This window comes from Triturus cristatus, chromosome 1_2 (assembly GCF_964204655.1).
Source record: "Triturus cristatus chromosome 1_2, aTriCri1.1, whole genome shotgun sequence".
Classification (NCBI taxonomy): domain Eukaryota; kingdom Metazoa; phylum Chordata; class Amphibia; order Caudata; family Salamandridae; genus Triturus; species Triturus cristatus.
In genome coordinates, this window is record NC_140580.1 from 331710417 (window position 1) to 331729366 (window position 18950).

General features: G+C 45.1%; 1 protein-coding gene across 1 annotated transcript in view; it reads right to left on the minus strand.

Moving 5' to 3' along the window:
* The window catches only part of YBX1 (Y-box binding protein 1), a 116979-nt gene that overhangs the window by 48043 nt on the left and 49986 nt on the right, over positions 1 to 18950 (minus strand). The window contains exon 3 of the mRNA XM_085603928.1: positions 17671 to 17704. Within this exon, the coding sequence (XP_085460054.1) occupies positions 17671 to 17704 (34 nt within the window). The remainder of the gene's footprint in view (positions 1 to 17670; positions 17705 to 18950) is intronic.

Here is an 18950-nt window from a genome sequence, read left to right on the forward strand (position 1 = left end):
CTTCCGGACATCCAGCTATATTATTGGGCGGCGCACTTGAAAGTCATTAATCAATGGGTACACGCTTCACAGGCAAATCCAGCCTATAAGGCAGACAGAAGTGGGTTTGGGGCGGAAGGCATGATGTGCGTACTATATAACAGAAAGCGCACACCGATGCTACTCGGACCCACTAGGTTGGCGGTTGACATCTGGCACATAGCGCAGGCTAAAATGGGATGGGCAGGAAGGATAACACAGCTCACCCCTTTGTGGGTGACACAGCGGTTGGGCGGCTTGGGACATTGCAAGGGCTTTGACAAGTGGGATGCAATTGGAATATCTACAGTGGGTGACATGTGGCATAAGGGAGGGGTAGCCACGTTCGAGCATCTTAGGGCGCATTATGACCTGGCGCCCTCTGAGCGCTTTAGGTACCTGCAGATTAGACATGCGCTGCGGGCGGCCATTCCGCCGGGCACAGAGGTCCCTGAAGCCACCTCCCTGGAGGATAGGCTTTTGACAGATTGCATGTATAAACAAGTAATTTCTTTCACATATAGAAAGATAGTGAATAACCTCCCGGACCCTCACGGGGCGCTCAGGGAAAAATGGACATGAGAGATGGGCGATTTTGACGAATATGAATGGCGAGAGGCACTAGCATCACCGCGGGAGGTGGGGATACCGTCCAGACTTAAACTGATACAATTAAAAATCCTGCATAGAGCTTATTACAAAAGATGTGTACTACACACAATAGGGTCGGCACCACATCCGTATTGCCTGAGAGGTTGTGGGGAGGAGGGCACTTTCCTCCATACCATGTGGGAGTGTCCCAGGATAGCTGAATATTGGGTAAAAGTGATGAGGACAATCTCACAAGTAGTGGAAATATCACTGGCGCCCGAGCCTAGAAGATGCATTCTAAATGTGTGGGAGCCAAATGACCTCGCCCGCCCTGCACAGGAGTGGGCAACAGTGGGGATAATGGTGGCAAAGCGCAACATCGCACAAAAGTGGGGAGTGAAAGAGACACCGTCATTGGCAGTCTGGTGTAGGGATCTTGATTTGGCTATGGTGGCAGAGAAAGCAGTATTTGTAAATAGGGGTTGCCCCGGGAAATGGATTAAGGTGTGGGGGGCGTGGAATAAATACAGGGGAAACATTTGTGAACCCCCTGAGATTGAAGTAGAGGAAGACTCCGATAATGAAACTGAAGGAGAGTTGGAAATGTAATATGAGGACACTTACCAGTTTAAAAAAAATGTTTGTGATGCTATAGTAACAAGTGCCACACTGTTCACCAATGCAAAGGTAATGATTACATGTATTTGTTCAATTATGTCCAAAATGTCTATGCCTTGAGAAAGAAAATAATAAAAACAGTTTAATAAAAGTAAAGATGTTTTTCTATTTCATAAAACAGAACTTGATTTTGATTCCAATCTAATAATGCAATGCCAATAGCTCACACTTTCAGTAATGCGAGACCTATTGCACTGCAAAAGCTTGTTTGTTTTAAAGGTGACAGTATTTTTGTTCTTTGGGCTTATGATTCACAACTAACTGATAGGAAAGTACATCCAGACCTTCACTAATATTAAGTGTGGGTCTGGCCTTTGGACAGTGTGGTGCTGCCAGACGGGACAGCTTGAAAGGGCCTGTGTGAGGGCAGTTTTTTTGGTTCTTTGATGCGTGGTTGGACGGGACCAAAACTAACAGTACACACAATGGCGCATCTGACTGCCAGACTACCTGAAAGGCAGTCTAACACTGGGAAAGAATAATACACCAACTGATCAATTCATGCGAAAGAGGTCTGATGAGACAAGTACATTGGTGGTCCAACTTTGGTAGAATCTTTGGGGAATGTAGTTAGCACATACTGTAGCTAAACTGTGAGCTATTGGATACTAAGACACGAAGATGCAAAAGCAGAGGAATATTAGGCATGCAATTTCAACATCCACTGTACAGAAGTAGAGGCTTTCTAGCAGCAACAGGCATATTTTTAGGGTGGACAGGTAGGACAGACCTATGGACAGGACAATCATGCCTGCTCGGAGAATACATCTAGGAAAAAAGGTGGAGACTAAAAGGGATGTAGCGCTGGTTTTGGCCAACAGAGTCACAGCCAAGGTAAGGAAATTCCCAAATTGCCATGATACAAATGATGGCTGTATGGATTTGTCAAAATGAGCTGTTAACAGTTCTGATCCAAATGAGGAACAAACTTCCTCTGTAGGGTCAGCAATAGCCTCACGGCATCCCAGCTACAAAATCCCTGCATGAACCACTTTATTATGTACAAAGGCACAGTACAATGATTAGGGTAAAAACGATTATAAAAAGGAGAGGCAGACGGACCAAGTTGAAAACCGATTCATATAATGGTTGTAGCCTGATATATGGAAATTCACCTAATGTACTCATTCACCTGGAGACTACCTACACACTGATGATGTGAAATTTACTACGCTGCCTTTTCTCCCATTTGGGAAAAACTTGAAAGAGAGATATATACATACAATATATATATATATATATACATACAATATATATATATATATATATATATATACACATATATACACACACACACATACATACATATGTACACATCTTACAAAATGGAAGTAGTTCTAAGACCTTTTCAAGGTTTTCTTTTAAGTAAAACCTAGAAGCCTCATCCGGAGTGGTCTTTTAGTAATGTCCTAAACCTTAAACTCGTACTCTCTACAATGGTGGTTTATAAGTGAGCTAGAAGCTCATTTGGATGAGGATCCATATAGGTTATTGTGAAATAAACGTTTTAAAGACTGATAGTAATTTTCTATCAATAGCTGTTCAAAATATCCACTTGAAACAGGAAGAAAATCTGTTTACCAACTTTCTTTCCTAATTCTATTTTGGAAGTTGAGCAAACCATTCACAAACAAAAATATAAAAATTGCCACAACCAGCAGAGTGAATGGCACAGAAATACTGTAAGCAACATGATGAGGTTGGACACCCTCCCCCTTCTACTCAACAATGTAATGTAATGTAATGTAATGGGGTTTTTATAAAGCGCAGGTTGCACTCCAGGGAGCATCTTTGCGCTATAGAGAAGAATCAGATCCTGATGATGAAACAAGCGGAAGGTAATTAGACTAGATTTTTGCACTGCCATTCAGGGAGAGCAAAAATCCAAGTCTTGAGGGCCTTTCTGAAAGTCGCTTCTGTGGGGATTTGACGGAGGGAGGAGGGAAGAAGGTTCCAGGCCTTGGACCCAAGTACTGCCAGAGATTTTCCTCCTTTAGTCTTGAGTCTGAACTTAGGAATGGTAAGAAGATTGGCCGTTTGAGACCTAAGGCATCGCATGGGGTTATAATGTTTAAACATTTTTAGAATATAGTTGGGTCCCTTTCCATTGAAAGCCCTAAAGGTGATCAGTAGAATTTTAAAGAGCACCCTTTTGTTAATGGGCAGCCAGTGTAAAAGGTTCATTGCTGCCGTAGCTGAGGTCCTCTTTTTCCATCCTAGTACTAATCTGGCAGCCGCATGCTGTACAATTTGTAATTTATGGCGGACTTCTTTGTTAGTCCCTGCATATAGGCTATTACAATAGTCGATGCGGGAGGTGATAAGGGCTACTGCGACCGTTTTCCTTGCAGGAAGGGGAATTAGGTCGAAGAATTTCCTGAGTCCTTTGATGATTCCGAAGCAGGTCCCTGCTACGGCTGTGGCTTGCTGTTTGAAACTCAGGGTGGGGTCAAATTTGATCCCTAGGTTACGGACTGAGGAGGCAGTGCTAGGGGGAGCAATGGCATCGTCCGGCCACCATACTGAGGGATTGAAGAAATTATCCTTACCAAAGGGAAGGATTTCTGTTTTCCCAGTGTTGCACTTGAGATGATTCAAGTTCATCCATCTGAAAGTGGCGGTAAGACAGCTTTGGAGCCTTCTTTCGGCTTCTTGGGAATCATTTTCCAGTATTAGGATGAGCTGGGTATCATCTGCATATGCAATGGTGTCAATACCAAAGGATGAGATAAGAGTGATTAGCGGGGCCATGTATATGTTAAAAAGTGTGGGACTTAAGCAGGATCCTTGAGGAACTCCAGATCCTACTAACTTTTCCTCTGATCTGTACTGTCCTAAGACCACAACTTGTCTTCTATTCACAAGAAAGCTCTTTATCCAGTCTAATGCGGTTCCAACAATTCCTGCCGCGGCTAGTCGGTCTAATAAAATGGCATGGGACACCGTATCAAACGCCGCGGAAAGGTCTAATAGAACCAGGACTGCTTTCTTTCCCTGATCTAATGCTCCACGGAGGGTTTCGGAGGAAAAGATCAGGGCTGATTCTGTGGAGTGTTGGGCTCTAAAGCCTGCCTGGTTGGGATGCCAGATGTTATTATTTTCCATAAAGGCAGTAAGTTGTTTGTTAACAGCTTTCTCTGTAAGTTTACAGAAGGCTGGGAGTAGGGAGATCGGACGGAGATTTGTAAGGGTAGCGGGGTCCGGTAGTGCTTTTTTTTGCAGGGGTTTGACTGCTGCGATTTTCCATTCATCAGGGACCAGACCTAGGGTGAGTGAGGAGTTTATGATGCTATTGATAAATGGGTTAACAACCATTATTAGTGAATGAAGCACTAGCGGAGGGCAGGGATCAAAGGGAGATCCGGATGTAAGTTTAAGGATTTCTGTCTGCGTTTCTTCTTTGCTTACCGGTTGAAAGGAGGCAAAGGTGTTGAGTTTTAGTCCGGAATTAATGACCTTGTTCTCCTCATTACTGTGGGGTTGTGGGAAATCTTTGGTCAAGGATAAGATTTTTCCCTCAAAGTAGTCTGCAATAGTGTTGCAGAGACTCTGTGAGGGGGGGATAACTTTCTGCATAGTTATGGGGTTGAGGAAAGTGTTAACAATATTAAAGATTTCTTTTTGTTTGTTCTTGCTATTATCGATGGCTTCCTTGTAGTATTCCCTTTTGGCCGTTTTAATCGACCTGTGGTATAGACGACGGGCGATTTTGTACATATCTTGGTCGTACTCTGTGTAGTTGAGTCGCCACTTTCGTTCAAGAGCCCTAACTTTCCGTTGTTCCTCTTTTAGAGTGAGAGAGAACCACGGGGCGATAGGTCTCTGTTTTCTCCTGGTCCTCAAACAAGGAAGAGTAGACTCCTGGTCCTTTATGAGTGAGTTGATCCATTCCTTAAAGGCCTGGCTGTCTTTGTCGGGGGCTCCCGACAGAGTCGGTCTAAATGTGTCAGCTTTTATCAGGAGATCTGGTTGTCCTATCAGCTCTTTCCAGCGGGGTCCTTTCATGTCAGACCCTGGGTGGTTGTTGGATTTCTTAGTCCGAGGATGCGATGTTACGGGGAATTCAAACGGGATATATCTATGGTCTGTCCAAGTTAGTATTTGCGGGGTATCTACCTTAATCGTTTCAATATTGGAGCAGATGCAGTCGAGTATATGTCCCGCTTTGTGAGTGGCGGAGGTGGTAAGAGTTTTTAGACCGAGTACATTCATAGTATCGGTGAGGCAGATTGTAGCCTTATCCAAGTGGGCGTCTAGATGTATATTTACGTCTCCCAGGATGGTGAAATTAGCTGATTTGAGGACTAAGTGGCCTAGAGCTTCACCGATACTATCAATGAAATCAGTATGTGAACCAGGTGGTCGATAGATCAGGACCCCTGTAAAGGTGAAAGAGTCATGTAATTTTAGAGCAAAGCCAACATTTTCCGCCCCTTTGAGGTCAGGTATAAGGAAAGTTTGGCAATTGAGGGTGTCGCGATAGACAATAGCAATGCCTCCACCCCTCTGACAGGGTCTATCCTCTCTAGAGATTAGATATCCTGGGGGTAAGGAGTTTGTTATGTCAGGGTTACTATTTGGTGTCAGCCAGGTTTCCGTCATAAAGAGACAGTCAAGTTTATTCTCCATTATGAGATCAAATATATGTGGGGCGTGCTTTCCCATAGACCTGACATTGATCAGTCCACATCTTAGATTCCTAGCTTGTAAGGGTGGCTGATCACTTGCTTTGATGCCAAGGCTGTAACTACAGCACCTGCAGGTCCAGGCCCCAGACCAAGTGGTCAGGTCAAGGGATCTGGTGCAGGAAGTAGGGTCTGGTTTAATTTTTAATAAGTCATCTCTTGAATAGATAATTTTTTGTGCAGGGGGGGTGGCACTGGGCACGGGCGGGGCGCGGACGGGCGCAGACGGGCTTGCCTTTGGCGCGCCTTCGGCGCGCCAGCGGCGCGCCCGCTGCGCGACCGGAAGATGCACATGACTATAGGGGAGGTGGGAGGGTAAAAGGGGGCGTGTCCACACTAAGGGGGCGTGGCCTGAGGGATCGAGCGGTGATGGCGTGCGAGGAGTGCGAAGCAGGTCCTGCAGCGGCGCCAAGAACCGCCACGAATCACTGACAAAGGCAAGCTTGGATCCCCAATTAGTGCCCAGGAACAAGGTAAACAGTTTTTTTTAAAAAGCAATAGTATATGTGACACTCAAAGTTTAAAAGCAAACTAGCTTACTCCCGGCTTCCGCCTCAGGAGGATACAGTTCTCTGACTGGTTTTGAGGTCGGAGACTTTAAATAGTCTCGGTAGGGGGCGTGTCCACACTAAGGGGGCGTGGCCTGAGGGATCGAGCGGTGATGGCGTGCGAGGAGTGCGAAGCAGGTCCTGCAGCGGCGCCAAGAACCGCCACGAATCACTGACAAAGGCAAGCTTGGATCCCCAATTAGTGCCCAGGAACAAGGTAAACAGTTTTTTTTAAAAAGCAATAGTATATGTGACACTCAAAGTTTAAAAGCAAACTAGCTTACTCCCGGCTTCCGCCTCAGGAGGATACAGTTCTCTGACTGGTTTTGAGGTCGGAGACTTTAAATAGTCTCGGTAGGGGGCGTGTCCACACTAAGGGGGCGTGGCCTGAGGGATCGAGCGGTGATGGCGTGCGAGGAGTGCGAAGCAGGTCCTGCAGCGGCGCCAAGAACCGCCACGAATCACTGACAAAGGCAAGCTTGGATCCCCAATTAGTGCCCAGGAACAAGGTAAACAGTTTTTTTTAAAAAGCAATAGTATATGTGACACTCAAAGTTTAAAAGCAAACTAGCTTACTCCCGGCTTCCGCCTCAGGAGGATACAGTTCTCTGACTGGTTTTGAGGTCGGAGACTTTAAATAGTCTCGGTAGGGGGCGTGTCCACACTAAGGGGGCGTGGCCTGAGGGATCGAGCGGTGATGGCGTGCGAGGAGTGCGAAGCAGGTCCTGCAGCGGCGCCAAGAACCGCCACGAATCACTGACAAAGGCAAGCTTGGATCCCCAAATAGTGCCCAGGAACAAGGTAAACAGTTTTTTTTAAAAAGCAATAGTATATGTGACACTCAAAGTTTAAAAGCAAACTAGCTTACTCCCGGCTTCCGCCTCAGGAGGATACAGTTCTCTGTATCTCTGCAAAAGAGCAAAACTATTCCAAAAACCTGTTTCTAAAAACTTTAGACATAAATGTTGCTGGCAAATATACTAGAGAAATGGCGCAAGCTGCTTGCTACAACTACTCACTGCCAAACCAGGAGACCTGGGTTGCTCTCAAGACCTCTGGAGCACTTACAAAACTCAAACACCAGTTTCCAGCGCACCCTGCCCCCACCTAATACGACAAAGGAGAGACCGAGAAATACTTCACCACTGCTTTCTTCTTTTATGTCCTGAGAATGATGGGAGTTTTTAAACACTTGATTCACTGTGAGATCAAGTAGGCTTAGCACTATTTCAGAGAGTGTTGACGAGCTCTGCTCAGATTCAAACGACATGGAAAATTGAGGGCACGCTTGAGCAATTAAACACATTCGGATGCACCTTCCTCTTTCGAGAACAATTTTCCCAAACACATCATGTTCAGCAGGTCTCAATCATGAAGGAATTGAGTAGATGTGGCCTGGAGTCTTCCTGACATCCTGTGATTCTTGGAAAACTACTTAACCTTCATGTGCCAAAAACAAAACTGTGACCTTGTGTGATCAAGTGCTCATTGCAAAGTGCTCTAATGCCATTAGGTCAAGTGTGTGCTACATAAAAACAGGCATTGGCAAAGCCAATAGGTATCACCTTTACAAGAGCTATTTATTGGCTTTGGCAATGTGGTTTTGCCATGTTATACACCAGTGTAGCTGCTGTTCAGTATGGCTAAACATAAGTGGCATGGAGTGTCCTAGAGTGAGGGGGTGGGGGTAGAGTGCTGCAGACTGTACAAGTTAGAGTAGAATGTCAGAGGCGAGTAGAGTTCAGTGGCAGGGTGTTGTAGAGTGCAGTGTTGCAGAGTGTAGTAGATTGGATGAGGTGTAATAGGGTAGAGTGGATTGAGGAAATGATGTGGACTGACTGGAGTAGGTTGGATTGGGGTGGGATGAATTGAAATGGAGTGATGTGGATTGGGGTAGATTAGATTGGTTTGGGGTGGAGTGGATTGACTTAAGAGTAGGGTAGTTTGAAGTGGGGTGGATTGGGGTGGTGTGGAATGGACTGGAGGGGGATAGATTGGAGTGAGGTGGACTGGATTGGATTTGAGCATGGTTGGCTGGATGGATTGGATTAAGTGGGGTGCATTGGGGTAGAGTGTGGTGGATTTAATGAGGAGAATAAGATTGCAGTGGGGTGGAATGAAACTGGGTGGGGTGGAATGAAACTGGGTGGGGTGGAAGGATTGGAGTAGACTGGATTGCAGTGGGATAGATTGGATTGAGGTGGATTGGACTGGGGTGGGGTGAACTGTATTGGGTGGATTCGATTAGATTGAGGATTGGGGTGGGGTGGGGTAGATTGGATTTGGATGGATTGAATTGGTGTGGGGCGGACTTGAGGGGGGTGAATTGGACTGGAGTAGATTGGATTGGAGTAGGGTTACTGTATTCGGGAGAGGTTGAGTGGAGCGGACTGTTTTTTATTGGATTGGGGCACATTGTTTTGGATTTGAGTGGGCAGATTGTTTTGGATTGGAGTGGGCAGATTGTTTTGGATTGGAATGGGGTGGACTGGATTTGGGTGGGGTGGACTGGATTTGGACGAGGTGGATTGGAGTGGGTAGACTGGGGTGAGGTGGATTGGACTGGGGCGGACTGAAGTGGGTGGACTGTTTTGGATTTGAGTAGGGTACACTTGAGTGGGGTGGATTGGAGTAGGATGGACTAGAGTGGGGCAGATTGATTTGGATAGAGGCAAATTGGATTGGAACAGGTAGTTTTGGATTGGAGTGGGGCAGATTGCTTTGGACTGGAGTGGGGTAGATTGCTTTGGACTGGAGTGCGGTAGGTTGTTTTGGATTGGAGTGGGGCAGATTGCTTTGGACTGGAGCGGGTTGCAGTGGGGTGGGTTGGGTTGGAAGTATTGGAGTGTGGTGATTTTGAGTGGCCTGGATTTGGGCGAGTGGTCTGGATTGTGGTGGGGTGGACTGAATTGGAGCGGGGTGGGGTGGATTGGTCTGGGGTGGTTTGGACTGAGTGGAGAGGATTGGTGTGGGGTAGGGTGGAGTGGAGCGGGGTACGTTGGGAGTACTGAAGTGTGGTGATTTGGAGTGGCCTGGATTTAGGCGCAAGGTCTGGATTGGACTGAGTGGAGAGGATTGGTCTGGCGTGAATTGGAGCGAGTGGGGTGTACTGTAGGATTATGTGTTACAGCATAATTTTTGAGATTACACATAAGAAACAAACAAGGTCGGTTTGCACTAACAATTTTCATCGTTTGAGAACAGCCCCACGATCAAAAACAAAAGAAAAAATGGGGTGGGAGCTCTCCTATTCCTCAAAATTGGTGCTGCTGCATATAATAGAGGGGGTAATATTTATAATACGCCATCTGATGTTATTGGGATTCACGCTTGCTAAACGAGACATTGCTCGAAAGTGGAAGGCAGGGACTCCGCCATCACTCTCAGCATGGAAAAATGGTCTTGATTTTAATAAGGGTCTGGAGGTTCCTATTTTTAAAGCTCCAGGGTGTCCGCAGAAGCACTTTAAGATCTGGAGGAGGTAGGCAACATAGAGGCTTGTACCTAGAGCCCCCATCCGTTGTGGATGTTGCTGTTATGGGTTAACTGGGCAGGAATGTGGTATGGGATCTAGAGGGTCCAGCTAAATTTGTTACTTATGGGCGGGCGAATACCTGTGGTTTACGGAGTGGTGCAAGGACAGTGCACAGGGGAGGCGATGGGGGCTGTTTGTTTCTTTATTAGTTCATTTTTGTAAAATGCATATTTTAAAAATTAACGCAACACTTCTATTGTATTATGTAGCAGTCCGCCTCTGGGTTACAGAGCTCTGCATTGTATTTGACAAATGACGCAATAAAAATTGCTTAAAAAAAAGAAAAGAAAGAAAAAAAACACATGAATGCAAAGTGAGAAAAGAAGACCTGGAAAAATAGAATAAAGTTATCTGTAGAAAATAAATCTTTACAATTTTGTTTGTCTTGCTAGGAACGTCTTTGCCAGTCACATGACTTCTGTTTGCAGGGCACTAAAACCTAAAACAAACAAAACAGTATCTCAATCACGTCGGGAGCAGCAGACGGGCACTGATTAAGTTGAATCAATCAATGCTTAGTCCCTGCTCCACAGAAAAGAAGGGAAATGATGTTAGGTCTGCCGTGACAAATTACGAGGCTGTAAAGAAGAGTGCCACACAAGGCAACAAATGGTAAGCAATGGGCAGACTACAAGCCCATTTCTGTATACAAGTGTCTCGCAAGCGGGATGCATGCGCTAGCGCATACTCTTGCAGGCTCAACCCTAGTAATAATAAATTAAATATGATAATGAGATCACAAAATACCTACACTGACTTTGGGAGCCTGTCTTAGATATGACTGAATGATGTTTGCTGTAGTATTAAAATCTTATAGCATGTGTGCTTATTTTTGAGACAGTACTACAAAGGGAACTTCATACTTCCATTTCTGAAGACAGTAAAGCCCAACTGCCTGTGGAGCAGAAAATGTCAATGTTACCCTTATGGTAACTCCTATACTCAAAATCCATAGGCTCTTTTTCATGATCAATGTTGTGGCTACCCTTCAACCAGGTGGTTGGATAGGAAGCGGTCTCTCCATCTATTAATTTCAGGCCAATGCCATCTGGTATAGTCCACGCATGTGTGCATCATACATGGCAGTCTACTATCCCTGCATACGTACCCCAAAGCCCGTCCCTAGTGAGAAAGTCATCAATCAGTGCATTGTTTTTAAATATGCTAAAAGGGACACATGGGTATGTGCTGGAAAGAGCTAAAGAAGAGAGAACTGTGGTACCTTTATTCTACTCCTGCATTCTCATTTGTGAACTGAATGCAAGAAGCTGACAATGAGAAAGGGAGGAGTAGAAGGCATAAGGCAGCACAGGCAAAGCAGTTAAAGATCGGTTCCTGCCAAAATCTTCCCTAGCTGAAGTAAGCAGCCTGGAGAGCAGACTCAGCAGAATGCATGAAGCCACCCAACATTAGTCTCTGACAATTGTCTACCTGGAGAATTCCACAGACACCTCAAGAGCTCTGGCACAGGTGATATTTCACTAGACATAGGCCGAGCTCCATGCTAGGTGTACCAACAGATTATCAGGCAATGGTGGCCAACCAGTCTTCTTGGTTGGCCACAATTCCTCAAAATCTTGCAGACCCCTTGAACTGTCAAAACAAAAGCACAAGGGACAACTTACATTCATGTGGTCTGCTCTTCTGAGGAAGCCGTGGAGCACGCGTATAATCTCACAAGAATTACCTTCTCATTAAGATAGAACTCTTAAGGGTGAAGGAAAGCGGAATCTCATGATAAATCATGAACGTTTTTCATACTGAAGGCTTGCAGATAATGGAGGTTTAGGATGAGGCACAACAGTATCGACTTTTTGTCCTCACAGGAAATAGTGAAAGTAATATGCCTGACACTTTTTCTGAGGGCAGGACTGGCTGGATGGCTAACAAGAAAATATTACTTGCTATTGCAGGAATGATGACTGTGCTCCCTGGGACAGAAGTGGCCAGGATAGAGGGAGATGTGTTTGCTGTGGAGGATAGCTGTTCTTCGCCACTGAGTGTGCCATATGCATCTACGGTTATCTGGTCCAGAGCCAGCTGTAGAGGAAAGTCTTGTCCCCTCAACATGCGTAGAGTGGGCATCTGAAATCATGCGGTGAAGGGCAGAAGGTCCCCATAAGTCACTGGGACTTCCTGGCTTCTATTAAGTCTAAAGAAGTTGATTTGTTCATCTCTCAGAAGCACCTTCTCTGCTGGTTTCTTGAAGAGGCGCCTCTAACAAGGATCTTGAAGCAAAAGGATTTCATAGTCTTGAAAGACTAGAAAGCCTTCATTAGCTGCAAAAGGAAGGACGGTCTCAAGGAATCAGTTGAATGGCACTCATCAATTTGGTCATGCCCATCTTCTTGTTATCTGCAAACAAATAAAATGGATTCTCTCCACGCTGAACGGAAAGTCGAGAACTTAATCCAAATTCACATGCAGGAGGACTTAATACTGTATTTCCTGTGCATGAACATGTTGCTATTTGAAGTTCTGGCAACAGCAGATGTAAGGCTCATTTCCATGCACATCAGCAGCTTTTGTCCTGGATCCTCCTTGGCAGGCTTAGCATGAACTTATACTCCTCAAGGGACTTGAAAGAGAGAAAAAAAGGCCACAGGAAGAAATTGTGCCACAGATGTAGCCCAAAGTTACCACTGAGGTCTCCCTAGACTAATATTTCCTGTCTAGAGAGACCTCTAAACTGGTACATTTTCTGCTTAGTTTCTCCTAACACCTGGCCTGTTCATGTAACAGGGTGTTGCTTTAACCTTCAGGAAAGCTACTTTCCTCACAACAAATTGAACTGGAGGGTGACACTGAAATAGAATAAAAGTCTTTAAGGATCTTTGAACATGTTGTCCATGTAGTGTACGACTAAGGACTGAGAAAGGGAATCTTGCAGTTGAAGGAGCTGGTGCTTTCACCAGTGCACAAATGCTCTAATTCCGTGGTGAGGCCACTACGATCACCACAAAATTGCCTCTAAAGTCTTGCCCACGAGAGCAAGAGACAACATTCTTGCAACGAAGTACTATCAGTTACGTGAAATACTTATGCAGGGCCAATGTGATTATCGTCCCAAATGATAAAGTCCAAGTCCCAAAGGGGTTGGTGCAACTTTGCGCTTGGATGACTGTTCCTCAAACCTCAAAAATGAGATGCTGAGGTAATGGAAATCCAATGTTCCCAATGGTTGGTGACGATGTGCATAGGTTAATGTTGCACTGTTGGGTTAAAGGTGGACCAGCTGAAGGAAAAACAGGTTGGAGGGAACAAACAGCCAAAAAAACAAACACCGTGGGGCATAAAGATAGGGTGCCACATTAGTTAGAATCATGCTTAGCACAAGACGCAGGTTGCAATGCACACAAGTGAGCAAAAATAATTTTAAAAAATGGAACATGCAACAACATGACATAATAGTAGTAACAGGCACATCTCACTCACTCTAGCATTTAACATTCATTTAAGCACTTAGTGACAGGGCAATGGCAAAGACAGGCCCATGGCTAAGCATGCTGCTGCTGGTTCAGCGGGTCCTCCCTAGCGCGTTTCGCGCTCTTTCGTGATCTTCGGCGCCATCTTGGGTAGGGGACGCTGTCAGGACGCTAGGCCTCGGAGCGCTCTAGCAGTCAGGTGGACTGGCTAGAGGCAATCACCTGGGAATTGTATTTAAGGGGCTGTGAAAGGTAGGCCTGCAGGTTAAGGCTGCTCATTACTAAGCGCTGCGCTGGACATTTAGGTGCTATACTTATTTTTAAATAATACCCGTTTTTGTATTTTTGTTAAAATTAATTCATTTATTCACCCCTGTTCTTAAAAAGGTCACTCTTACCTGCATTCTAAATTGTGCCCTCACCGCTGCTTCAGCGGATCCTCCCTAGCGCGTTTCGCGCTCTTTCGTGATCTTCAGCGCCATCTTGGGTAGGGGACGCTGTCAGGACGCTAGGCCTCGGAGCGCTCTAGCAGTCAGGTGGACTCGCTAGAGCCCTATATAGATCTCACATGCAGGCGCGCGGCGTGTGTGCCGCAGTAACGCCGGAGTCACGCCAGAGTCCAGCCCGTCTGCGCCCGTCCGCGCTAGGGACGGGCTGGATGGCGGGGCGACTGGATATTTAAATCGTGTGACCACTGGAATCGGTTATTCGCGGCAGGATTTGATTACCTTGAAGCCTCCTAAGCTATCCTGTCATCATGGGTATGCTCCGGAAGGGTTTCTAACTTCCCCTATTTGCCACTGTTTCCGGTCCTCCACTCTGGGGCTGACTCCCGTGGCGGTAGCTACATCTACAGCTCTGAGTCCTAAGGCAGGGACTAGTTTGAGGACCGATAAGGGGTTTCTTTTAAACGCGAGGTCACTAATTAAGAATAATCTTGCCTTTAAGGAGTTTGTATTGGCCAGAGAACCCGCCTGGGTGTTTATAACGGAAACCTGGGCTTAGGACTCCTCGGGTCCTGAATTGGTTGAGGCAGTACCAGAAGGCTACACACTAGTGAGGATGGATAGAGTGGGTCGTATGGGGGGGGGGGGGGGGGGGGGAGGGCTTGGTATCCTTTATAGGGACTGCCTTTCCTGCCATATTACTCCTCTAGATGAGTTTCAAGACTCTTTTCAGGCCCTTCAATTTTCCATTAATGGATCATATGTAGCGCCGTTTACTGGCTTTCTCATCTACAGACCCCCAGGGACCAGAATGAATTTTGGTCATCAAATGCTCAATATTCTAGAGTCACATTTTGGCTGTGAGCATTTTACAGTTCTTGGGGATGTAAATTTCCATTTGGAAAACCTGGAGTCAACCGAAACTTTATCCTTATTGGACATTTTCTCGGGTTGTGGGTTAAGACAGTTGGTCAAGGGTTCCACCCATCAGGCTGGTCATACGCTTGATGGGGTATTCTCTAATGACAATCGGCTTGCCATTGAGACTCCCATTCCTCTCTCTTGGTCTGACCATTTCGCGATCCCTTTAGTACTAACGACCGCTTTGGTCACTAGTAAGGGAAATGAGCCTAGTAAGATGGAACCGAGACGTAACTTAAAAAATATAACTAATAATGTACTCGCCCCTAGACTGCTGAGTTTAACGATTTCTCCTGAGGAGGATGTAAGCTCTGCAGTAGTGAAGATGGAGAGTGCTATTAAAACAGCTCTTGATGAACTGGCTCCGGCTACACTACGCTACTCGGCGAGTAAAAGTCCCTCGGCCCCGTGGTTCTCTGAAGCATTGAGACTGCTGAGGCAGGGACTACGGAGACAGGAACGTCTCTGGAGGACTAGCTGGGACTTGCGGGAGAGGGATATTCATAAAACCCTCCTAAAGGAATATAAGATGGAGGTAATTAGTACTAAACAAGAGTACTTTACCTCTCTTACCTCATCACTTTCCTCACCGAAAGAGCTTTTTAAAATTGTAGACTCGCTCATTTCATTGAAGATGCCGGATTCTGTGGTTAGTTCACAACAGCTTTGCAACGATGTTGCACAATTTTTTCATTCTAAAATTGGCGATATACATTCGGCATTAGAGCTCCAGAGGTTAACACTCTCTACCTCTTTATGCACTCCCATCACTCTGCCAACCTTATCTGAGGAGGGGCTATTAGAGTGTCTGTCTAGTTTCCCACCCCTTTCCCTCCAGGAACTTGAAGTCCTCCTGACTAAGACTAGGTCGGGGTCTCCCTTAGACCCGTGTCCCTTGAAACTCCTGAAACAATGTAAGGAGTGTCTTTTGCCTCCCTTACTGGACATTATGAATAGGGCTATGAGGGACGGGATTTTCCCTTCTCAATGGAAGAAAGCGGTGGTAAAACCCCCGTTAAAAAAACCTACGTTAGATCCGGGGGTTCTTAAAAACTTTCGCCCCATTTCGCTGCTCCCAGCTCCTGCAAAGATGTTGGAAACCTATCTTAACCAGCATCTTGCAGTCTTCCTGGAAACCTCTGGTCGGTTAGATCACTCGCAGCACGGATTTAGGAGAGAGCACTGTACGGAGTTTGCCCTTACAATTGTGCTTGACAACATCCGCACTAGAGTAGATAAGGGTCAGACCACTCTCCTTATCCTACTGGATCTTACGGCTGCGTTTGATACCCTGTCTCCCTCAGTTCTTACATCTAGGCTGAGAGAAATAGGGGTGGAGGGGTCCGCACTTAGTTTGCTGGCCTCCTTCCTTAACCAGAGGGAACAGAGAGTAAAGCTGGGGGAGTTTTTATCTCCATCCCTTCCTGTGCATTGTGGGGTCCCTCAGGGGTCGGCACTAAGCCCGACCCTTTTCAACATCTATGTGACCCCACTTGCCAGGCTTATTAGATCTTACGGGATGGAGGTAATCTCCTATGCAGACGACACACAGATATTGCTGTCTTTCGCCCAACCTGTCATCTCCGCTGCCTCCAATTTTAGAAATTGCATGGAAGCAGTCGCTTAATGGATGATCTGTAATTCATTGAAGCTTAATGGCGAAAAGACAGAAATTCTGGTGTTTGGTGGAAAGGAGGCTTTTTGGTCGGCAGATTGGTGGCCCACCTCGCTGGGTGTATGTCCTATACCTACTATCTTGGCTAGAAATCTAGGAGTCATGATTGACCCTACCCTGGGGATGGACCAACAAGTAAAAAGGACTATCTCCACCTGTTGGGGTCTAATAAATATCCTACGGAAGATTAGACATTATCTGTCCCTTCAAGCCAGAAAACAAATTGTTATTGCACTGATAGGCTCCAGACTTGATTATTGTAATGCCCTTTATTTAGGCATTAACAAGGGCCTGTTAATGCGACTTCAAATGGTGCAGAATGCCGCTGCTAAATTTGTATTGGATCTGCCTAAACGGGCTTCTGCTCAGGCTGCCAGAAGGACTTTACACTGGCTCCCCATTGAGGCCAGGATCTCTTTTAAGTCTTTGTGTTTGATTTATGGGGCTCTGGCTACCAACAGGGTTGGAGGCCTTAGGGATCTGTTGGCCCCCTATACTCCTTCCAGAACTCTTCGTTCTGCTAACAAATCCTTGTTATCAGTCCCCCGGGCTCGTAGAGCCAAGTGGGGTGGCAGAGCTTTTTCAATCTTGGCCCCTAAGTTATGGAATACTTTGCCAGTGGAAATTAAATCTCTTCCTTCAAAGCAAGCTTTTAGGAAGGCCCTTAAGACGTGGCTATTTGCCAAAGCCTACCCTTAGTTTTGTTCTGCCTTGTTATGATTTTATTTGGTTAGGCGCCTTGATGCCTTCTGGCTTAGTTGCGCGTTTATAAATTTTCTTTCATTCATTCATTCATAAGCAACACTTTGAGACACATTCTGTAATCCTTGTTGCCAAAATCAATGTAATAAAAAAGTCCATATTCCAAGCCTTGAGCAGGGAATATTTTAAAAGGTAAAGACTCAGCATATGACAAAGTAATGAAAAAAATGGAAACTGCTTGCCATGACTGAGATGCAGTCTTTTATGGATGCACTTATGCAGAATCCTCCAAACCACCTGTAATCAAAGTATAGCAGGATCCCATACCAAGGAAGGTTAACCTCTAGCAACAATTCTGTAGAACAGACAAAAGCTTGCATTTTAAATGCTCTAAATCAGAAAGAAAGATAGACATGTGGTAGTATTGAGATATATAGTTGACGTACCTGGTGTACAAAGACATCTTCTTTGGTGTCATTCCTGAAAAAACAACCAAGATTTGAAAACTTTATAGATATTTCAAATGCCAAAGTTCCATCTCTCCGTTAGGACAAATAACTCAGAACATAACACATTAAATACATCTGTTAAGACTTTTTAGGCATCACACTCAACACTTTGCAGCACCTAATTATATGACTTATAGGGAGTAAACAAGCTTGCTTTACTGATATTTAAAAGGTGTTGACAAAGGCAGTAGGCCTCCAACTTTACATAGTAAACAACTTGACGGTCCCAGTACACAATCTTTTCGATTTTGGAAAATGTGATGGTTTTCAATAGGCCCCATTAGGGCCTTTGCTATTTTTTTATCCTTAAAGCCTGCTGGTACCCAGTTTGTGGGACCAAGGTAGAGAGGCTTCAGGGCACCAAAGGATATAGACTCCCAATTGACAACTGTGTTCCAGTAATTGCCGAACGCCCTGAGACATCCTAAATCGGATATGCCAAATAGAATAGTAAGAGGTTTTGCATTGTGAACTCACTGATAAAGTAACAGGAAGGGGTTTTACATTGTGATCCTGTGAAACACTACACGAAAGAGTTTTATAATGTAATCTCTGTGAGAAATTCAACAGGAAAGTATTTTACATTGTGAATTCACAAATCCTCAAAGGAAAATGAGAATACTGACAAATACAATTAGGAAGGGTTTTTACAATATTATTTTTTTCTGCCAAATAAACAGGAGAAGTGTTTACATTGTGAACCTTATGATAAAATACAACCGAAGAAAATACGTTACTTACCTGTACGGTTATCCAGTATTGGTATCTTTCATAGATTCACATGCCTGAATCATTCCCAGTCGTCGAGATGGGGGAATGATTCAGGCATGTAAACCTATGAAAAATACCCCAATACTGGATAATGGTTACATTATGAACTTCAACAAATGCAAGAGAAAGTGGATTTACATGTATCAGTTAGTGCATTAAAACGTCTACTTTTTAAAGGAAAAGCAGTGTTTAGATATTAATGGGTGTTATGTTTGTGTGTTGCTCAGTTTTTAGTTTCTGTCCCACAACACCTCCCTTAGTCAACCTTAGACTGCTCCTCGTCGATACCCTGAGACCCAGGTTTTACACTGTGAAATACTTATTGAGCGTAGTAAGTAGGGGGTTGACAATGTGAACTCTGACTATGCATTTTAAGGGGGAAAGGTTTTACACTGAGAATTCTGTATCAACTGCAATTGAAGCCAGTTTGTGTTGTGAACTCCTTG